Source organism: Rissa tridactyla, chromosome 1 (genome assembly GCF_028500815.1).
Source record: "Rissa tridactyla isolate bRisTri1 chromosome 1, bRisTri1.patW.cur.20221130, whole genome shotgun sequence".
Classification (NCBI taxonomy): Eukaryota; Metazoa; Chordata; class Aves; order Charadriiformes; family Laridae; genus Rissa; species Rissa tridactyla.
This window is the reverse complement of record NC_071466.1, coordinates 104,793,313-104,817,156: the sequence shown is the minus strand read 5'-3', so window position 1 is coordinate 104,817,156 and position 23,844 is coordinate 104,793,313. Positions and strand designations below refer to the sequence as shown.

The 23,844-nt window shown below is 46.6% G+C and overlaps 1 protein-coding gene across 4 annotated transcripts in view; it reads right to left on the bottom strand.

Annotated features, from left to right (window-relative positions):
- Positions 1-23,844, bottom strand: part of TIAM1 (TIAM Rac1 associated GEF 1) — a 217,878-nt gene that overhangs the window by 75,515 nt on the left and 118,519 nt on the right. For all 4 annotated transcript variants that reach the window (XM_054188086.1, XM_054188087.1, XM_054188089.1 and 1 more), the window contains 2 exons: positions 14,310-14,488; positions 7,947-8,926 (listed from right to left, as the gene is read on the bottom strand). In XM_054188086.1, the coding sequence (XP_054044061.1) occupies positions 7,947-8,915 (969 nt within the window). In that variant the 5' untranslated portion in view covers positions 8,916-8,926; positions 14,310-14,488. The remainder of the gene's footprint in view (positions 1-7,946; positions 8,927-14,309; positions 14,489-23,844) is intronic.

The following is a 23,844-nucleotide window of genomic DNA, read 5'->3' as shown; positions in this document are numbered from 1 at the left end:
TGTTTAATCCCTCTGTTCCCAAATGATATGCTGAGGACCCCCCAAAACTTACCTTGCTTTCATCCCAATGGACCACCCAGATGAAGAAAGTTTCTAGAGCGATTGAGCTAACCATAAACTAACGCAAGCAGCCTAACCGTGCTCAAGTCAAACAAATGGCAACATGCCTAACCAAAATCCTCGAAGTAAAATACAGGGTTAGGTTACTTTTTGCTCGCTCAATGCCAAGAAGCAGCAATTCTTCCTGAGAAATGTAATAGAGGGGACAGAAGTGGGGAAGGGGGAAAGCTGCTAGAACAGCAGCCTGAAATCAAAACATATCATCTGGGAGGTGTTCACCTGAGCAATCCCCTAACTTAAGGGAGCAGGGAAACTTTTGCCATCTGGGATGATGACAGGATCACATGCTGTAACTCTCTGAATAGAAACGTTTCAATGGAGCACTTCACTGGAAAGGATCACTACTGCAAATTGCGTCCATCTAAGTAAGCACAGCCCAGCAAACAAGCAGCTGGGGCAACCTGTCTGTGATTTTTAAGTGGAAAGTACTTGAAAATAAAAACATGCAGTGTATATGTAGCTTTACAGAGAATACAATTATTGCCAATGGTAAAAGCACTTCAGATGTATAAATGACAAAGTCCTACTGTTTAAAAAAAACATGCCTGAATGGAGGTAGATCAGGTATCAGGACTGCTGATTTGCTTTCCATTGGCTTCAGACCAAGCGTGAAGGAAGAAAAACAAATTAAGATCTTAGAAAGAGTATCAAAATATTTGCCAGCCGAGACCAAAACACTCATTTTCACATGCTCCTTTCCCTGAAAATATTGGGGCAGAGTTGTGTGCTCTGAAGGGAGTGACTGTTGTTTGCTTTAAAATATCCTGAATAGGGAATACTCGATCTAATCTCATCCATCTGGGAAGGGCAGTCTGGTGACAGAGCAGGGAAGACATCTGAGTTGAGGTCTGAAGCTCTCTATTCAAGCTTTCCCCCAGGCTCATGCTGAATCCACTTCCAGTTAGCCAGGCTATAAGCAGCTCGTTTGGTCTAGCTGTTAAATGGGTCTTGTCATTCAAACCCACCACGAGCAGAGCAGTCACACTGGCAGCCCGCAGGACGAAAGATGTGGATTCACAAGCAGTTTCCACTGGTGCAAGCTTGGGCTGCCACCAAAACCAGTGGTTACGCCTTCTCCACCAAGCCCATTTCCACCCCATTCTTTAACTTGGTGCCCTGTGGCTAGTAGCTGAAAACAGAGGTGTTTGGTTTTAAGAACGTTGTTTGCCTGGAGGCTCAACAAAGTGACCGGCTGACCAGAGTCACCCAAGCCAAATCGTCCCACTCAAGGATTGGCTTTTGGAGATTCAGAACATGGCTCAGTCTATATCTGAGAACTTGTAAATGACCTCCATCTAAAAGGCACCACGAGACTGCATGAAGAGGGGCTCGAATCAGTGAGATGCACACTGCAGCAGAAAACCAGTAACATCTTACTTTCTGGCAGTTACTAAACTGTGTGACATTAATTATAACTTAATGATACACGTCTTTATCTTTCTTTCTTTCCTCGATTTCATCTGAAGTCAAGCGACTAAGATTAAAGGTCTGGGTCAATCTGATGAAGAATCATATTTAGGTTGAAAATAGCAATGTTTTCCAGACCACAGACTGAGATGTACCGAATTACTTTTATAGGAGCAGTGCTTCAGCTGCTGAAGACACTCTGCCTGGAAAAGTGATGACCGAGGAGGGCTATAAGAGCAGGCTGTAAGGTCACAAGTATTATGTGGAGAGTGAACAGGATGCAGTGGAAGCCAAAAGGAGAAAATTATTTCAGAATTCATGGGGGACAGGTCAACCCAACAGTCTTGGATGCATTCCTCGCTTAGGAAGGCTCAAATCACTAATTTTCTGGAATGGGGAAGAATGCCCTAAAGAAAAGTTCACCCCGAACTCTCCACGTTTCTTTCTTTTCCTGAGCACTTGCTATGTGGGGAACAAGGCACTGGGCTGGATAGTACTTTCATGTGACTGACCCAGTGTGGTCGTTTTACATTTTGAAGTTATGTCCTCCATGCCACAAATCCATTTGTGAAAAAGTTTCACACAACTTAAAAACAAGTATCAGCTCTCTGGAGTTTAGCCATCCTACATAACGTAATGAAACACTATAACCTGTTATAAAATTCCCTGAGATAGTAAAAAAATAATATCGACTGGAAAGATACTCTAATTTTAGATTGGTTTCTCTGTACGTCCTGATCTAATTCCCACAAAAACCCTGGTTTCATCTCCTGCATATTCTGCAAATTTTTTTCATATAGGGTTCTTTTTTTTTTTTTAAGGCTTGAAATCCCAAATTCCTTCAGGCTACCTACAGAGGCCTAAAAATAGTAATTAACTTGAAAATCGGACAGAAGGGGATTTAACGCGCCAAGTACATAGGCTGAAGGACACGCAGTTTCCAAGTCAGTCGGGCAGGAAGTTTGTTCAGTCTCCCCCTGTTCAGCTTCACAACAAACACTGGAGTGAAGACGCTGTAAAAAAACTTTGCTTTCCCTGCAGAGTTGAGGGACATCTTCTTGCTGCTCTTTCTCAAAAGTTATGTAAAAAACCTGGACGGCACTATTGTAATGCTAACGCTGGAATTGAGCTTTCCAGAAGTAATCACAAACTGGGCTATAAAGCTCAGAGAGGAACAAGCCACGCTTCTCATATGTGAGTGGTTGACCATGCAGAAATGCTTTGGCCACTGTGTCTCCTTGGATTTTAAAGCACACAGGAATTAAACCATGTTCTAAATACTGCTTGTAAAACACCGTCACTTCCCTAGAAAAGTCCACCCGTACCTTCACACCTCCTAGGGACTACTCCTAATGTCTTCCCCACAGAGCAAACACCAGCACTGGAAGCCCATGGAGGTCTCTGGCTTTAATGGTCACTGCCATCACTACCTCGACCATCACAAAAACCAGATGGGGAGGAGCAGGACCAGCAGGGCCAGAGCCAGCATCAGGTAGGTCTGGCTCATGCAGATCCGCAGCAGACACCCATGAACAGAAATGCTGCTGGAACCATGGCCTGGCAACCAGATTTTGCCGTGTGACCACAACATCTTCTGTACATGCAGAATGTCTTCACCCAACTGTAGCGGAGTTTGAAATGTCAAAAGAGGTTCACGCCCTACACAAGGCTGTATCCCCCCGCCATCATTTGATGGTCTAGAGAAAAGAGCAGTCAGAAATTATCCACGGAGGGGAAATGTGGAATAAGGAGGTGGCAAGATGGGCTTGGAAATGACACAAAACCGTATCTCAATGTTTCCCTTCCCTAATTCCCCTCTGAAACTTCAATTACGGCTCATAACAGCAGGGGAGCATGTGGTTACATTTGTCTCTGAACATCCACCAGGAGGAGGAGGAGGGAGTCTCCCACAGGCAGATGTTTAGCTGCAAGCAGAACACAACAGGGCCATTTCACAAAATCTGGATCCCAACAAGCAGGCTGTAGGATCCTGGGGATCTCACAACCCACAGTCAGAACAGGCTGTATCCAACCGGAGCTTGTCTCCCTTTGAGCAAAAATGGGTGAAAATGTCAGCCAATTAAGCTTTTTCCACCTACATCACATCAGCTCCGAAAGCCAAACAGGATCCCAGCAGAGCTCTCCGGGAAGTCTCGCTTCAGCAGATCTGAACCCTTAATGTTAAAATGTTACGAAAAACAGAACTGCTGCGTGGGTGCCCCAAAGCCACCCTGTGAATATTAATCGCCTGTACATATTGAATATAATTGTCTCTCCAGTATTAAAAAGCTCTCCTTCTCAATTAGTGGAAAGTGACTCCCACAGTTCAATTTAAGGTTTAAATTTGGAATGGAGAGATTTTCTTTTCTTTTTTTTTTTTTTTCCTTTAATGTAAATCACGTACTTATAAAGAACTCATGGATAAGGCATTACAACAAAACACATATGGCTGTGATTCCAGCATCGCCTTTCTGTGTAACATTCAAGGATGCGTTTTCCCAGTAGCAGTGGTCAGCACACCAGAGAAATTACAGCTGCTGACAAGTTCTAAAAAATTTAGCCTGTTTAGAAAATACAATGATGTACATATAGTTGAGCATGCATGTAAGAGTGGCTGGATTCAGGAATCAAACACAAGGACACAAACCCACTGCCATGGTCTCAGACTTACACTGCCCTCGGCCTCTCCTGCTTTCAGGGACCTCTTTGGGAACTAGAGTAGTCAAAAGCTGCCTACAAGCAGCCATCATGATCTTGCAGTATTTCTAGCACCAGGGCAGGTGACACTAAAAAAATCATGCAAATATAGAATCACAGAATGGTTCAGGTTGGAAGGGACCTTAACGATGATCTAGTTCCAACCCCCTGCCATGGGCAGGGACACCTCCCACTAGACCAGGCTGCTCAAAGCCCCATCCAGCCTGGCCTTGAACACTTCCAGGGATGGGGCAGCCACAGCTTCTCTGGGCAACCTGTTCCAGTGCCTCACCACCCTCACAGTAAAATATCCCAGCTACAACTTTCCAAAAACTGAAAAAAAAACCCCACTGGCAAAACCAAACCCGAATTCTTGTGGAGACAGGCAACAGTGATCTGGGCAGAAACCTCACTCCTGGCTATGAGGCTCAATTAGGTGACTGTGAACAAGGGAGCTACCTCTGCGCTGTTAAATAACACAGGAACAGTGACAGGTCACTGGCCTGGAGGTCAAGAGGGAAAACCGTGTCCAATACTATATTACACTTGGCCCTGGGTCACCTTTGCATGGTGCCCCTGTGGCCCTAAGACATAACTATTATTTTGTGGGATCGGGATGGGGGGAGGCAGTTCAAAAGGCTGGGAAAAAATGTGAAAGTTTTGCCTTGGTCCACCAATTTTTTTTTATAGCATGAAATGTTTTACAGCATGAGGAGATGTATGGCAGGCTCTGAGGCAATGCTCAAGGTGGTCATCAAAGAGCGTGAAGCCCATTGAGAAAGTGTTGAAAGACTGCGAAGGGAAGAGGGAAACAAAATTCCCCAAACTGTGATGAAGTACCGGCTGGCACAGGCAAACACAGTGCCAAGGAGCACACAGCGAAGCAGTAAGGGCAACAGCTCCACATCTCAGCTTCCGCCATCTCAGGCAGGGCAACTATCACGCGCTACTTCACACCAGGGGTTTCGAGCAAAGTGCTGAGATACTGTCAGACTGAGGACCTGGTACGGAGACAGGTTGGTAGTTTCCCTCCTCTCACCCCATCCAAAGCCACCTAATCAGGTTCACCAAGGAACTAGTCCTTTTACTTTGTGTGCAAATTTGGACTTCCATTTTGCTCTATCAAACACATGACAGTCATTTCCCTAAGCTTGTTAAAGGTAGGCTTGGGCAAATATGACTTCATTGCTGACAAGTATCTTATACTTACTGTATGCTGCTAGAATTAAAGACTTGGAAGGAATTTTGACCTTTCCAAAGCTTTAATTTTGTTGGATTTATATGTGATAATAATCGGTGCCACGACTCCTTATAGCCACCGTCTCCAGGCTCAGGAGATAGATCTAGTGAAACCAGCCCCACAAAGTGATTTCCCTGGGTATAGCTGCGGCCTCACAAAATGCTATGCAAATTTGTGACTTTCACTAAGTGCCTCAGAGGAATCTTATTAATGTCAAGATAGGCACCAAGATGAAAAACAAATGCTTTGCTGTTCACCAGCGACACTGCTCTCTTTTTCTTAAATACACTTGAAAGAGGGCTGGAGGCAGCAGTTGCACCTAACAATCTTCATAAAAGCTGTTGCATTCAAGGCTGCCAAATAACACCCTTTTTTTGGTTGTTGTTGTTGTTGTTCTCCTTCTTTTTATCCTGCACTGCCTTGATGGAGCACCAAAGGGTTTCTGTGCTCGCACCATAAAAATACCTCCGAAAATAAAGAGCTGATTTTGAAGTACAAAGCTGCTGCTGTGGGACGCTGCAGCACCTGTTTTAGCATGTCATTTTTATATTTAGAAGCAGCGTATCTCCACAGATCAAGCACAGCCGGTAAGTCACTCAGCAGCCCCTTCCCATCAGCTCTCACAAGTCAGTGCCAGCTGACAGAGGCGGAGGGGGGGGGAAACAAGCTCCTCTCGCCCTCCGACAGCCCCTCTGCACCTCCGCAGCCCCGCATCTCCTCTGCAGCACGCCGCAACCTGCCCGACCCAGCCTGGGATCTCTGACGCTGGTGTCCTGCCAACAGCTCAGCCCAGCAGTGGGACGTGAGCCTGCCAGCCTCCGACCTTGACACGACGTGCCGCTTTTTTGCTTTTTTCTGGGTCACGCGGCATGGTGTGCGTCCACGACGCTGCTTGGCATATGTAGGAGGAACCATGCAATAACATCAGGGGAGTCGCTGAAGCATGCAATCTGGTGCACAGCTCTGACCTGCGCCGTTCAGGCTGTGCTGTCTATGTCCCCGGGCCATGTTTCTGAGCCGGTGCCCACAGCTCAAAAATAGTGCATGTAAAAAATGCCACAGCCAGCATCTTCCATTAGGCAGCTGGGCTACTGCTCTGAGAAGGTCCAGCAAGCCAGCTGAATGAACCTAAACCAAGTGCAATATGCAATATGCCTGCAATATGTATGCCACACGCAGCTTGTAGAGGTGGGCAGGATTTAGCAGCCTTCAAGTATCTAAAGGGGGCCTACAGGAAAGCTGGGGAGGGACTCTTTATCAGGGAGTGTAGTGATAGGACACGGGGTAATGGTCTTAAAATGAAAGAGGGGAGATTCAGATTAGATATTAGGAAGAAACTCTTTCCTGTGAGGGTGGTGAGGCACTGGAACAGGTTGCCCAGGGAAGCTGTGAATGCCCCACCCCTGGAGGTGTTCAAGGCCAGGCTGGATGGGGCTTTGAGCAGCCTGGTCTAGTGGGAGGTGTCCCTGCCCATGGCAGGGGGGTTAGAACTAGATCATCTTTAAGGTCCCTTCTAACCTGAGCCATTCTATGATTCTATGATTTGTAGCTCCTTTATCCCACCTCTAAGAGTAGTCTGCTGCTTACTGTAAGCAGAATTGCTGTGTGTGGTGCAAGGCGGTGCTGTGTAACTCGAGCAGGCAGAACACTGTCAAGAACAGCCAGGCAAAACATAATAAAAGACCCAACAGCAGCCGTCAATGCAGAAGTCACAGGACTGGTGTTGGGAGGGCGAGAGGAGCACCAGATAGAAAAGCTCATCTTGGTTCTGTGCTGCCCGTTAAAGGATGAAGGATGAAGGGTATGATGTCTTCCCTGGCTAGGAGAAGCAGCATCTCCTCCATATATCCCCCATAGTTTTTCAGTTCACAGCGGGTGAGCACCGCAGCCTGCAGGACTGGCAGTCTCCTGCGAGGGGACAGCACTGTTGCTGGTGATGTTTTGCACAGATGCGAACGCCCGGTAATTAGAAGAGTGAAATTTCAGCCCAGCCAGTGTCTACCATGGAGAGCAGGGGAAACACTCGCAGGTTTCTTCTCTGCTTCCAGCCACAAGAGCCAAGGAGTGCTTGCACGTGTGCAGGCAGGGGAAGGCGATGGGGCAGGGAGAGCAGAGAGGGGAGACACAACCAACACACGCGAGGTCCCCGAGCAGAGTGATCAGTTTTGGCAGCTACCCTGGGAAAAAAAGGCACCGTCAGCACTGCAAAACATGCAGGAAAATCTTTAGCTGGCAAATGCAGATTTATTTTTTCCAGAGGCAGTGAAGAGTGGAAAAGGCCCAAAGCTGCAGATAAGGAAGTGATGGGATCAAGCCAGCTCCGGAGACTGGTTAGTTCAGCTCTCTCCTGGATAGAGCCCCTCTTTGTAAAAGGGGTGTTGAAGGAAAACAGATCCTGGAAGAACCTGGAATATCTTTATCTACAAATACAGCTTAGCAAATACCACACACTTCTGTTTTACATAGAATAAAACTGCCTTACCTGAGTAGTTTTTGCCCTTCTGCCTTGCATGCTGTTACTATGGCTAATTTGTGGGTTGGTGGCCCCTTCGGAAAGGCAGTGTGATTTCCTACAGGGCAGTGTATTGTAATTACTGTAGGAAGGTGTATCCTCAGCAGTAACCGATGACATCTTATGGCTCCCAATATCCGGGATGTCAGACACTAAATTCCGGCAGTACCCTCCAAAGGCGTTTCGCGGGCCTCCATTGACGGTAGCACTCGGGGTTTTGGGGGAATACAAGTCGCTCATAGAGTTGGCACGCTGGCAGGCGACCATCGGCTGGGGGCTGCCACCAGCCTCCGTCCCCCGGGTAGCCTCAGCATCCTTCTCCTCGGCCAAGCCCAGGATTTCCTCGTTGCTCGTTAAATGCTCCTGGCTGAGGTCAGAAAGTGAAAACTCCAGGCTGTCCTCGCGCCAGATGTCGGCCGATTTGGAGCGCTTCTTCTTGAAGCTGGCCGTCTCCATGAAGTTTGTCCCGTTAGCTGCGTATCGATGTGACCTCCCGTCGCCTTCCGCCAGGAATGGCGGCTCGTCCCCGTAGAGCCTGCTCTCCTCCGAGTCGGGCATGCTCTGGACGGAGGCGGCGGTGAGGACGGTGCTGCTATCCACGCTGGGGGTGACGGAGGAGTCAGTGTGGTAGGAAACGGGCCGCAGGCCCATGTCCATGCGGTCCACCCAGATGGGGCTTCCAAAGTCCTCTAGGTTGGCCTCCTGGGCGAAGGGCTCCAGGCCGTTCTCTGCTAGGGACTGGGGGATGCTGGGGGTGCTGCTGGAGCGGGTGCTCACTTCCGAGTTACGGTGGATAATTTTTCCAGAAGAAGCATGTCGCGTCCGGCGGGAGGCTTTGTTGGAGAGGCGAAGCGAGCGGGAAGTGTGCTTGCGGCCCAGGCTGGTGTGCTTGTCTCCGTAGAAGGCGTGCTCCACGCTCTGGCTCTCCGCGTTTCCCATGGCGTCACAGTCTGCAAGGGGAGAGAGCAGGGACCGTTAAAGGCGGCAACCAAACGCGCAGGAAAGACGACACACGGACACCCCAGTTTACCCAAAAGAGTTTTTTTTCTTTTTTTTAAAGAACCTGTCCCGAGACATGCACCACAGCTTCCACTGGGTCTTGCAGGACATGATTTAACAGAGCAACTAATTCCACAGAATTAATTAAGGCAGCCAGCAACTGTACCACCAAACTTATAAATACAACTCAGTTAAATCAGTACGTAGGAAAAAGCCAGACGATAGCTATGCTGGTGTAAATGAAGACTGTAGAAGAGGGACGGACTGAACCTTGAAGCTTGGTGTGAACTGAAGGCAGTTTAGCACGGAAGTGCGCTAGCAATCTCAGCTCTGCACACATTCACTTGACTCTTAGCATTAGCTTCGCAATTCCAGCCAACACTACAAACTCAAAAAATCAACAGCTATTGTTTATCTGCATGTTACAAGATGCCAAAAAGTAGATGGATATATGCCTTTAACTGAGATTTAACTTTTTCTTTGCTAGGAACTGCAAACTGAAGCACCAAATAGCAAAGTACAAACTCAACTTTTCGGCAGCGAACTAATGATAGGTTTGATTTCTGGAACAAAAAAACAGTGCAACATTAAGCAGGTACAGAGAGCCCCATACAAGAAAGCCATATTATGAAAAATAAATTAGCATGAGTGACTCAGACTATACAAAAATAACCTTTCCTTCCTACTCACTCTGAAGTAGATAGCTAGATAGCTAGATCTAAGTGCTTTGATCTAGCAAAGAGAAAACTGAGCTGGAATGCAGGGACTGGGTTTCTGTCCCCATCTCCCTACCTAGCCTCCTGCATTATTCAGTTGTGCACATCCCGCCATGAGACAGGTTTCCCATCCAGCAGATGGGAGTCATGATCTGGATTCAACCTTGGAAAACACTTTGAGGTCTGTGATCTCACTCAACAAATGTCAGAAATATTTTATCAGTAGTATTGGCTCCTTCTGGCCAAAGATCAAGAAGAAGAAGAATAAAAGTAAATGTTAAAGTACATGGCCTGGCCATTGAAAATTAAATAGGAGATCCTGAATTACACACAAGACAATTATATCTAGATAAATAGTCCATAAATCTTGAACAGAAATTCTAAGACAAAACTTCCTCATTTTGAGGTATTTCTATTAGTCTTGGTTGGGGGGAAAAAAAAAAAAGCTGCCCTGATAGTAAAATAATCTGGAGTTTTTAATTTCTTGGGGCAGTTTCCTCTCCTTTAAAAGGATGCGCCGATGGGTATTGAGCCAGATGCTGGCAGAATGAATGCAATCGTGTATTTTCTGTGGCTATCTAAATACGCGCTATCGCTGCCTCACAGAACTGAATTAGCCCGACATAAATTACACAGAAAGTGAGGAATCGATTGTGCTAAACGCAGGCACAGCCGTTTCTGCCGTAGGCTGCCCTGGGCGCGTATGGCAGAATTGAACTTCTGCAGTGATGCTTCTGACCACAGTCAGAGGATGGCGCTTCTCTGCTCTTCTACCCAGCTAAGTAGGTCGTGTCTGAGGCTAAAAATCTGTTCAGTGCTGGAGCAACAGGGACTTCCATAAACATCTGGAGATTTCTGCATCTAAAATAAATATAATTGCATGTCAAGTAAACTCTCTACCAGGAAATACCCTATGTCTACTGAAATTAATGGCTGAACTCCCATTGACTGTCATGAGACTTGGCTATCATGCATTGTTTAGAAAAATAAATGCACTGAACAGAGGGCAGGTTTTAATCTAAAAAAAAATTACAACATTATAAATCCCTAGACATGGTTTATTATTCCTTAAAAGCTACAGCCCTTTGATATGGACTAGTCTGAAAAACAAATGTCAGTTACCTTTTGCTTCTAAAACATTTTATAGCACAAAAACTGCATTTTGTCTTGCACACTGATGTCTAAAACCAAACTTCAACACTCCCCATCTTGCAAAAGAAACCCTCTCGGGGTAATGCTTTGAGCTGCTTTCATTCAGAGATTCTTGCTAACCACACTTTCATTCGACAGGATTTCCACCAGCTGCAAAGATTTCCACTGGCTGCAAAGCCCATCAGAGCATGCAGCCATTTATCCCCAGTCTCCAGCCATGCAGCCATCACCCTGGCACCTATCTAAGGAGAAAGAGCAGTTTTAAAAGTCCTCTCGAAACCCTGAATGATTGAAGAGCGCCTCTTTACCTTCAGAAATGGAGCGGCCGAAGGGCAGGAGGGTCCCCCGCATATCACCCGGCGAGGCACCCTTGCTGATGGAAACATCAAGCAGTGTGGCTATGGAAAGCAGCCCCGTGCCACCACCTTGACATAGTCTCCATACACGCCGGGCAAAATTTCACCCAGCCCAAAAGTAACAGAACCACACACAACTTGGCAAGGAAAGGAGCAGCAGCTCAGGCTGCATCCCGTGAGGAAATAACGCCGCTAGAAACACTCTCATGGAAGGAAGAAAGTCTTTTCTCCGCAGACGGCAGGAATGTTTACTGAGCAATTTCACACAATGAGAAGTATCTGCTAGATACCGGCAAGAAGTGTCAGACTTCAAAGGAAAGAGCTGTCCCTTTTTAATTCCGTGGATTGGTGCTTTAGGCGAGGATGCCTTTGCACATCCCGCAGACAGCTATCAATCCCGGCGATTAGCCCATACCTCGCTCCTCTACCCAGGAAGGACGGACAGACAGACGGCTGAAGAGGCCTTACCCTAGAGCCCCTCATTTCCCCGGCATTACACTGCAGGCTGGCCCATTCTGCAGGGTGGGTGCAATGGGGCTGCAGGCAGGCAGGCAGGTGGCAGCTGACCCAGCTGCAGCGATGCAGGACAGTTTGTCACTGTCCTCCCCCTCCAGATGTCAGGAGATGCAGGGCACAACAGGCTGAGCCCACCTCGAGTGGGGATGGCCAACCCCAGAGGGTCAAGCTGAGGGTGGCCGCTTGTGGGGTGCCTGAGACAACTGGCTCCCCCTAGAAGGGACCCCCATCCTACCTTCTCACCCCCATTTTTGCCTTGCCTCTGCATTTCTGTCTGAGCATTTTCATCAGCTACCACTAGCTCATGCAGCCGACTGCACTAAACCAGCAGAAAATAAACTCGGTGCAGGAGAAGGGGGGAAATTCTTTCTTTATTCGTTTATTTTTGCTGGGATAGTGAATTAAACTGGCACATGCCAGAGGCAGCACAAGGGTACCCGTCTGGGGACACAGCAGGGCGAGTATGGGGCAGCATGGCTGGAGGGCGATGCGGGAACCAGGGAAGAAGGACCAGCGAGTGGCACATCCCCCATTTTTTGGCAGCAGTGAGCTGTTAGGTCAGCTCAGGCAGATGTGGAAAGGCAGTGAATTTGCACTGAAGCAGACGCCGGTGTCCTCAGCGAGCAAGAGCTGGCGCTGGGCAGGGGAGGGGAGCCCCAGCCTCCCCTTCCCAGGGGCAGCAGCAGACACCCTGGGGCAGGAACGTCTTAAAATTGCTCCAGCTACGACTGCCAGATGCTGCCTGTCTACGGCTTAACTGAATTTAGCACACTCAATGAAAAAAATCTGTATCAAATTAAGAAAATGAGTAATGTTAATGGGAGTTGCACGCAAATGCTGGTAGGACAAAGGCTCCCCTTGTTAGCTCACCCGCCGAATCCAAAGGTGACCATTAAAGACCTATCAAGGTACCACCAGGATACAACATAAATCAAGTGTGACACGTCTTGATGCTTTAAACAGGTTTGTCGCGCTCGGCCAAGGATTGCAACGTGTCAAAAATCTGTTCTGAATTACTCTCTAAAGCTAGCAGAGATTAGCGCACACAGACCATACAATGCAATCAGAACCAGTTGGAAATTTTTCAGCAGAAAATGTTGATTCATCAAAACCCAAACTTTTCATGGGAACAGACCGCTTTGGATGAAAGGCTCCCCCGCTCCAAGAGCGAGAGATTTGAAAACCGAAGCGGGGAGACAGGCACGTCTCCTGGACGAGGTACCAGCGTCAGTGACTCAGTTGCTTGCCAAAGACGCGGAAGATTGAGATTCATATCTGCAGCCCCAGTCAGGCAAACATGGGGTGGCAACTTGTTCCTCCACATCCTCGAGAGATGGCCTGACCATCAAGCTATGGGCTGCTCTGGAAACGGGCCATCTCTCAAAAGATCTGCTCCTGCCTGGTTCAGAGCAGGGAAAATGTCAAAATTGTGGAAGTCTTCAAGGGGCCAGGAAAGTCACCTTTTAGCTAGCTTGCACGTCAAGAGGACAGTACAGGGGTTTGAGTTGTTGGGGTTTTTTTAAAACCAAAACTTAAGACTGATATCAACATTAGAGTATGAGCAGGGAGAACACAAATTCTGCAGGAAAGATTTGGAAAAAGCAACGTTGCCTACATCAGCTTCCCTAAACAGACTGACTGAACTCTAGCTGAACTGCTGAGTTTCTGCTGGATGAGTTTTATGTGACATGGTTACACATAAAGAGGATCACATTCTAGATGACCACAGATGACGGCCCCCTCAAAGAATATCATTGTCTTTGAAAACAGTCATTTCCCTTTCTCTTCCCTTACTCCCGGTATTAAATATTTCTTAAAATAATTACCAAACCAAAATACTCATTTCAACTAAGCCTAAATTACTAACTCGCAAGCTTGCAAAAAGCTGGGCCTTTAGATTCCAGAAGAAAATCTGAAATACATTAACTTTCCAACCGAATTTTGAAGCACCTCGCAAGACAACAGATTGCAAATTTAAAATTAGATTCTAGTGGGAGGCTCTGGTGACAAATCTGTATTTTTCTCCTGGAGCGGAGCTTGAAGGCTGTGAGAACCAGAACAATGATTAAATCCACAGCGAGCAATGAATCTACAGAAATAAACTTTTGCTAAAATCTGCCAGCCAACAACAAAGATTTCTACTGAACTCACAAGAACCACACAGAAAAATGTACAAGACTAATAACCAAGTGTGAACATACGCATTTTATTGTAATTAAAATGTGTTTTTTCAAAAGGGCAAGAGAGGCTGAAATTCCACAGTAAGCCTTCGAGTTTCTCGGAAACTCCAGCAGCATACTTAATTGTTTTCAAATCAGAACCTTTTAACCAGTCATTTCTTTTTTGTAAGCCGCTCTCGCATATGTTAAAGCACGGGATGGACTCCAAAAAGGTCCTGCAGGCAATTCAAAGAGGAGGAGGAGAGAGGGAGGAAGGGGTGTCATCAGTAGCTGCTTGATAGCCATTCAAATGCCTTTGTATTGCTAAACGGGTGTAACCATAAACCGCATGCAGCTAATCCAACTTTTCCCCTCCCGCAAACCATTATACGACACAGCAAACTGCTCGAGAAAAGTATATGGACACGCATGTACCTTCCGAGGCAGTACTGGTATCCAGCGCAACCTTCCCCAAGAGAGCTGTGGCATTTAGAGGTATAGAATTGCAAATGATACCAAAATGAACAGTTACTGGGACTGCAGAAGCTGTCAGCACCTGCCACTCAGCGACTCCATTACTCTCACGTCAGAGTCTATGACTATATGCCAAAAACCTGGGGAGAAAGAGGGGAGAAAAAAAAAAAAAAAAGAATCAGACAAAGGGTTAGCAGGAACCCTTTACATACAATACAGGAGGACATCTTCTGCCAGGTCCTGTTATCATCACTTACCTAAGAAACAGTCTGCAATACAGCATGCAAATGCCGTGCTTAGATTTGAATTATGAAATCTGACAATGGCAGAATAAATGAAAAACCCAGTCAAGCACCATCAGCCCCAACTACAAAATGCGGAGAGTTCCTCTTCCCACCACTTTGTACAATAAAATCCCAACAGACATTAACATGTCCCTGCTGAGGACAGTCTGTCTCAGGCAGGGCTAGAAAACCTCGGGTCCAAAAACATGCCTGCATCCGATAGACGACCACTGAGAAAGGCACCTTCCAGTAAACCAGGGTTTAACTTCTGGCAGCAAGGGGGGACCCAACTGCCCAGGGAACAGGCCCCAAACTGGAAGACTGCAGGGGAGATTTCTCTGTGCAGACTGTCTGTTTTACAAAAAGGGCAGTTATCCAAGCAGGGTTTTCATTAACATTTTTCAAGGGCGAATCAGACATGTAGGGCAGAGCATTTACATGCATTTTTGCATATGGTGAAAGGATCCTTGGGTTAATTGCATTCACTAAGGCGCGGATACAAGAGACCAGCCTGCACCTATTTAGACCTAAGACAAGTCATAAGAATAGTCCTTAAGTTACGCACATGCGTGCACCCGTGTGGGCACCAAATCCCAGCCCTTTCTTGGCCTGATACCACTGGCAAGCTCCCTCGCAAGTACGCCAGCTCAAGCTCCAGTCCTGTGAGATACCAAGAACCACAAGCTCACCGGAGGGCTGGGTGCGCTGCCCCAGCCAGCTCTCAAGTCCCCCAGCTCCCCCTTCTCCCAGCCAAACATCGGCAGTGAAACATCCACTCAACACTGCATGCAGAGTTTTGAGAGTTACAAACTTTTCCAAAAGTCTCAAGGAACAAAATCCTTGGAAGAGATTACTGATGCCCTTAGTGTTATTAGAGCTGCTTGGTGGGGAAATCGTGATCCTCGCTCTTGGCTGGATTCTCAGAAGAAATGAGAGTCACCGGCTCCTTTCTAAATTAAAAACATTCTCATTTTCTTTCTTCTCCTTCATGTTCCCCTCTCTGCTCCCCACCTCCCCCTCTTCCCCCAAGCTGTTGGTTGAGATCTGAAAAGCAGTTCATGAATTGCTCAGGAACTGGCAGAAATTAATAAAATGAAGCTCATTTATATTGAAATGGACTCATTACCATGCCAGCTGCCAATAATTTGCAAGACGGGAATCTTGCTGACAAACAAGGTCCTACAGGCAAGAGGCTTTCCACCTGCATCCACCGCACAACCAGCAACCCTGTGATGCGCGTTCCTCACCTCCAAAGAAAAAGGCATTGCGACCATCTTATTTCAGATCTGCCTGCTGCTGCCCCAGAAAACTTGTCCAAAAGAAGAAAAAAATAGATGTGGCAAGCATTTTATCAAATTTTCCACCCCGAAGCGGCTTTTTCTGAGTTTGTAACTCAAAAAATCGTCTCTGAAGCGAACTCTGGTCACTTCTGTGAGAACCCACTCCCCAGGCCGCCTGTGCTCCTCTGACAAAAATCGTTCTTCTTGCATTCATTTGTTAAAAAGGTGGGGAGATACAAAATGGATGTTTACACCTGGAAACTGGATAATCCAAATCCTCACTACACTCTAGTACATCAGAAGGGCTGGCAATATCCTTTGCCACGAACAGATGAGTACCATGCATGCTGGCTCCTCCAGAAGAGAAGGATTCATCATTACCCACGGATTCTTTCCTGAAAAGCTCTGTTCCTATTAACTTTTACACCTTGCAGAGCCTTTCCCAAATGAAACCAGGTCATACTTTTCAAGAAGAAGGTCAGTTTTTCATACTTCTCTTTGACATTAATACACACTGGAATGGTCGTCACCCCCATGCTTCCCATTTCACCCCAACAGCCCAGGCTCTGCAGCAGCAGCAGTTCTGGGGGTCTGCAGTGCTGAAGCAGCCTCGGACAAGGACTTCCCTCCAACGGTGGTCTTGGCAAAAGAGGATGTCCATGCTCCTCCATCAGGAGGAAAGGCAGAAGCAACCACAAGCACAGCCCCACGGCTTGCTCCCCAGCACACAGACCTTTCCTGCACAGGACACATTTGCTCCTGTGGACACTTGCTCTGTCAGTGGAGCCTGATCAAAGGCGAAGCTGATCACACATTCAGGCCACCGGTAACTCGCCAGTAACTGCTCTCAGGGTAGCTGGACAGTTGTAAACATTCACACATGGAACAGTTCATCTAGTTAAAAATGAAACATCAAATAAAGATTTTTGAACTTCTATGCTCCAGACAAAATGTTCAGCCTTAGAGATGACTCCTGGAAACACACATGCACACACACACATATATATACATCTATGATGCATGTATGCATGCATATATGCCAATGTCTACATACGTCAGTGCAACTCCACTTGTTCTTTGAAGGTCTGGAAGTAGCACAGCTGTATTTATTTCATAGCCACAAAACAGCACGTTGAAAAATCAGGCCAAGAAGTTCCCACAGGGCTCATCACGCAGCAACTTAAGTCAATCCAAACCGAGGAAGCTCGCAGCAAACCACCATGAATGGATTAAATGAATGCATAGTAGGGAAGCAAAATATATTAAAGGAGCACCTTGTTATTCATCACAGCTGCTACCTGTGATTCTAGGTAGAGCAAAGAGAGGTTTGACTTTCACATGCTGAGAGGAGTTTGCAATGCCAAGAGATTAGGAACAAAAAACAGCACACCTGTTTTCTTTTTGCTTGCAGACACTTGACATGAACATTAATGGATGAAAAATACGGAAGCTGTAGTTTTCTAAAAGCCTCCTTTTCAAAGCAAAACCCTTCCTTTCCAGAAAGGAAGAACTAGTGTGCAAGTATATTCCCTTGACCAGTGAACATGAAAAGTTGGCTAGAAGGACGTCAGCTCTCTTTCAATTCTATTTTTACTTTCTGATTTTATGATGCATCATTTTTGTCAGATTCCAAATACAGCTGCAGATGTGAGATCAGTTGGTCATTAAGCAAATCTTCATCCAGCTTTGAGAAGCCCTCAGTAATTCTACCATAAACCATCAGGATGTATATACAGCGACAGAAAGCAGTAGTTGTTTCGTACAGAAACTATTTAATATTAATCAGTGGCTCTGGGCTGTATTCCCCACCCACGATCCCAGTTCCATGCCGTTGTAACACCGGTGTTCGATCCTGTCTCCTGAAATGGAAAATCAGGCCCTTTATTTGTAACTGGAGGCCACATTTTGTTAGCCTTTATTACCTCCAGTTAATATGAATTGCTGCCAAAATCAATCTATCAAATCACCTACCCTGAGAAGAAGGTAAATGCTCTAGTACGCTGCAGGGTTCTGGTGCCCTGACAACTCTGGCTCTCCCCATCCCATACCCCTGGGCTGCCCTCCACAAAATGAAACACTGGAACCCACAGGAGATGAGTGGGTGGACGGACGGACGGACGGAAGGAAGGAAGGAAGGAAGGAAGGAAGGAAGGAAGGAAGGAAGGAGAGAGGCTGCTCTATGACCAGATCTGTGTCTGAGAGGGCTTTCCGTGACGCGGATGGGTGCACGCATGGGTTCAGAAATGTAATTCAGAAACGCTCCAACCTTCCCCATTCTCAATGTCATCACTGAAACTATGTACGACACTGAGTTCCACGACCAACTCTAGTGGATTGCAGAAGCTAGTGGACTTTTAAACCAGTGAAAATAAATGACAAACATTCTACTTCTTGTGTGTTCTTTCTATGACATATAAAATGTCATAGGAATGTTTTGTTTATGAGAAAAATGAATTTTAAACAACCACGGCTTATACTACTTGTCAAAGAGAACAGCTGCTCCTGAAACTGGAGTCTGACAACGATGACCATCCAGACAAGGCCGGGGGGACCATCCGCAGGTCCGTAAGAACTGGCCAGCAGAGCTGGAATTGCAAAACCTCTTTGCAGCCATCTCATGAACACGCAACCTTCATGTCTGTCACGGTTAGGAGAACAATGCTGGGTGATCATTCCAGATGAAGAGGAGGGGAAAGAAAAATAAACCCACATTCTCTTTGTGGGGAACTCATAAAGGAAAGATGTGGGAAGCCTTGTTCCTCCAGCTCTAGCACCACACCTATGAGAATTTCTAAGGGAGGGAAGAAAGGTCAAAAAGGGAGGGAGGGAGGAAGGTCCGTCAGGAGACCTAAAACCTCTATATGGCCGACAGTGAACCATCCCCAAATCACAGCTAAAGAAAACAAAACCAGAAACATGGCACTGACAAAACACCGTGGGGCCTTGGTAATAAATTAATGGAAGAGAAGAGCAGGTAGCCCAAGGGAAAGCCCCCTCTTCAGGGTTTCTATATTTATACGAGGGGATGTGAATAATTGACACAGTTGTAGGTTTGTTTGTTTTTTAATAATTTTTAAAGTATCTGAATGTGCTTTAAGTCTTTCTCCTTCCCTCCCCTTTTATTTTTAATGGTGGGAAAATCCCCCTTTCTTCCCTGGGGGACATCTGCAAGGTTTTACACGTTTACAGAAAAGGGCAAAGCAGGGAAAGGATTCTAATTTCAGATCATCAGACATAAGCAAATCTACGGGAAGCCACAAGGGCAACTCCCTGGAGCCTGTGGGGCAGACGAAGAGCAGCTTGCACGCTGTGTCTTGGGAAGCGGAGGGGTTTTGTAACCCACTCCGGGGAGCTGCAGCCAGTGCTAAGCCAGGAGGGAGCTGCAGGGAAGAAGGAGCCCACTTGGCCTCCATGGAAGACGAGAATGAGAAAGGTAGCTACAAGGACTGCATGTGCATTTATGTGTTACTTAAAAAAAAGAAAAAGAATGCACAAAATGCAGATGAAATAAAAATAAGGTGCGGTTTGTTTATTTACCTTAAGGTTATGCATTATTGTTATTACACTTTGCTTGAAAAGGGCTTCTGCTTGTGCCAAGCGAGCAGAGAGCTGCTGAAACACAATGAGGACGGGACGTGCCAAATGCATTAAAAAAACCCTTTATTTAGAAGTAACAAGAAAATATTCAGGCCAGGAGACAGAGCCCTGAATGGATCCCTCGGAGCACTCCCTGTGCAGTCCAGGATGGGCAGCTGGAGAAGGGAGAAGGGAGCTGGAGGAGGGAGGAGGGAGAAGAGCCACCCAACACCACGGTCTCCAGCAATAAAAATTGAAACCCTTGGCTTGAGTGACCAGGGAGCCATTGCAGGCAGGATGTGAAGGATTAAAATGTTGCGGAAAAAAATTAAGGCCGATAATTGGGGGAGGGGGAATTGGAGAGGAAGCGTTTAGTGTATATCCTCATTTAAGCACAGAGGTAAGTAATCTGATTTTCAAGCAATGCCAAAGACCTCACACAGATCATTAAGATGGTGCCTGAGATATGAAGACAAGTATCTAATTTTAGATACCCCAACTTAAGTACCGGGGAGGGATTCCAGAGGTCTATGGAAAATCAGGCGGCATATTAAATTCGAGCAAATGCACGATCAGAGTAGCTTTTGCGTTTTGGCCGCACTCTCTCTGACGGAGAGTGACGTACTTCACAGAGGTACAAAAGCATTATAAGCTATGCTACATAATTAGTAAAAAAGATGTAAAAGTAAGAAAAACTTCCGCAATGAGGCCACAAGGGAAGCATAATAAGGAAAAGTACCGAAGCAGAGGATGTCCTTTTAAGTTTATAGCACGCCTTGTAGAAGTTTTGGTACCAATGTCTCTCTCTAAAAGTCTCTATTTTTAAATCAGTACCTCGCAAGTTTCAGTCTTCACTGAAATTGTTTGCCAGGGCCGCTGTGCTGGGCTAGGATGGAGAAGGCAGTGGCTGCAGCACTGCAGACCAGAGCTCCACTCCTGCCCGGTAGCTTGCCTCCGTACCAGCTTGGGTAAGCCATAGAGATTCCCCCTGGCTCCTCTCCCCTCTGTAAAGCATGAATATAGAGCTTTCATCCACTGCAGAAAGACCCAAGATGGCCATACCCCCAATTTATAAGGGCACTGTGTGATTCCAAGAAGGAAAGCCACGTTTATCTGGCAGAACGCATGCACTAAACATCCCACGCTGCCCGAAAATAAGATGTCTTATTGCCTGGCATGTCGGCGACGCCACAGCTGGGTTGCTCTGGCAGGACAAGGCAAGATGGAGATGTTAGTGGGACAGGGCGAGGCGGAGATGCTTGAGACGGGAGTTCACCCAGGCCGAAAAATAGGACTACCAATAGGACTACCAGCCTCAGCCTGCACTGAGCCCTGCTGCCAGGGCTGCCAGAGACGAGGGGAGAAACAAAAAGGAGCCCCAGGTGAAGAGGCAGCCCTGCTTCACAAAACCCAACAGTGGGAATTATAACTACTGTTTATTCAGAGCCTGGGAGGAGAGGCAAGCGAGCATATGACCAAATGGCTGCCGTTTTCACCTCGTGTGTTGATACCAACTGCAACAGAGCAGGTTTCTCACCCTGGCATTACCATAGCATAAACCCTTGCCATTTCTCCAGCACGCAGAAAAAAAGAAAACATTCATGCAAAACTTGGCTGGTCTGTACCAGCTTGCCACTGTCAAAGTTAAATTAAGCACTCAGATTTTATCTTGCACGTCCTGACAGAACCTGATCAGTCAAACACCGTCGCAGAGATGTATCCGCACCGCAGTTAAGTTTATCTGGGTTTACCGGTTTTAGTCACAACTCGTACATCACATCTCCTGACACAGCTCCTGCTGAAAAGCTCTTCCCCCGCAGGAGGAACATACAACACCAAAGGCCGCACATTGGGTGTTGTTTCTTTAATTAAGAGGGGGCAAAACCTATGAGGGATGGTAATCCTGGGGGAAGACACCCTTGGGGCTCGGGAGGGTGAGGCCCCACCCCGGGAAGATATCAGCAGGGAGCAGAGAACACTGCCATGGAGTGAGGAAATGGACTGATCAGCAGATGTTTTTGAAAGGAAAAGCCAAAACTATCAAAAGTCAGGCTAAGGTAGCTTCGTGATGGAAAGCTGAAACCCATCAGCTCTGAGCGTGGCCTCAAAATAAAATGGATGCTTTGCCTTCATTTTCAGTAAGGGCATGGGGGAGCGAGGCATGTGAATCATCACGTCTGAGGTGTCTGAGGTATCTTGAGGAGCAAAATTCAAAGAGTTTAAAATGTGCCAGTCAGCAGGAGTTTTGAATCTGCATCCCAAAACTATGAGAGAAGCGGTGCAAGCAACCACAGGGACATAGACACGAATTTTTATATTAAAACCTGCAGATCAGGATCCTGCCTGGGACTGGAAAACAAGCGATCCCAGCAAGGACATACCCATCCGTCTGGCCTCAATAGCACGCAAGGCTGGAGAGCACATCTGAGAGACAGAACAGGGAACGACATGGGAAGAAATGAGAAAGCGAATAAAATGCAATATGGATTGTGGCACACTACTCTGATCTCTTTCTCTAACACATTTCCCAGGGGAGGAAAGGGCAGACGATATCTTTCCAGGAAACTACTAGTTAAGCTGAAGATGAGGAAAACTGGCATAGGAATTATGATATGCATAAGAAACTTTGCAAAGAGGTTGTGCTGAAAGGAGAATTATCTGGCTCAAGGGACCAGGTTTTTTAATGCTTTCGGTGATGACGCACAAAGATAAAAATGTACCAGTGACTTGTGCAGATGACACAACACTAGAAAAAGTCACAATACAGAAGAGACCTTTTGTATTGATCCCAGAGCCCTGATGTGATAAAAGAGACAAAAAAGCAACTGTAATCAAAGGACGCACCAAACAAGACTTGCCCAGCAGAAACAGGAGTAAACGCTGCCACAGAAGACATTGACCTCATCTGGAATAACACACGCAATCCTCGTCATCCATGGCAAAGGTTAATACAGGCCAGACTACCTTCAAGAAAAGCGAGGCAGACACAATGAAGCACAGAGCTTTGCTCTGAGAGGCGAAAACAACAGGACGGTCTCATGTGGCAAAACGAGAGGCTGCAAAAGGACATGATTTATGTTCACGGGCAGAAAAGGGTAGGTTAAAAAAATCATAAATTCAAATAGTCATTTTCGTAGTAATTTTATCCTGACAAAACAAGCAAGGCAAGGTTAAAATAGACTGTGCCTTCCTCCCACTCACTCTCTCCTTCGCAAATGGCTTTCAGACAGTCCCTGGTACTCGGCTGGAGCAAGGGGACCTGCCTAAAAGCAGGCAGCCCCCAGTGCGTGTGCGGTATCTCCCAGGACAAGAGAGATGCACAGCAGGCAGGTCCCCACCATCCCAGCGTGACTGGTGCTGGCCCCAGGAGCTGCAGGCCAGGGTGATCTCTCTCTTGGATGCATTTCAATAGGCAAGGATTGAAGACTACACAAGTTTTGCACAATAATTTCTCTTGGACAGATCAAACTCTGCCTGTAATCTGTAGTCAAATGGAACACAAGCGTGTAGCAGAGAGGCAGCTTTGTGCTCTAGCAGCCCCAGTGGATCCGGCTGGCTTGCTCAGGAGATGATTACTGCCCTAGGTTTCATTAACTGACCAACCTTGGTGGGATCCTTGGACTGCAGTTGCATCGAAGGAGAGCGCTCAGCCTTTCAAGAGATGTGAAACTCAAGCTCTTTCTGAGCAATATGAAAAAAAACCCAATAGGTTGATGAAGCTGGACTAATTCTCCACAGTTTGGCAGGCACAGTAGTTGGTTCAAGTTCTCCTCTAGCTTTGCAAATTATGGTCAATAAAGGTAAAATGTTGCTGCTGGCACACATAAGCTACCTGTAATTAGTGCAAAGACAGCGCTGCCAGATGACCAGCTGTGGGTCTTGTACCTTTATGCTCCTGACATCCTACAGAGCAGACTGCCAAAACCAGCTTCAGTTTTCTTCTTTTGAACACGATTCAAAATGTATCACCAGAGAAGGAGCAAGAAGAGGTGTTCCAAATCCTAGGTGGGAATTTTCCAGCACCAAGCTCTCACTTTTTCTTAGCGTCTCATAATATTTAAATATTATGAAAAGCATAGCCATCTAATTACAAGACAAACTGAGGACAACTGTTCAGGTGCATCCCATAATGCAGTAACTCAAGAAAGCTTCCTGCAAAGATGCCTCCCACAGGAGAAGTGGCAAATGGAGATGGTTAGGCTCACCAGACAGAGCACTTTCATCTGGACCTCCCTGGTTTTGAAGGACTGATACCCTCTTGGGTAGCAGACGGAAAGGAGAATGAGGGTGCGTGCAGTGCACGTGTGCAGGGGTGAGGGTGGGGAAGCCACTCTTTCTCTATTTTATTGAGATATC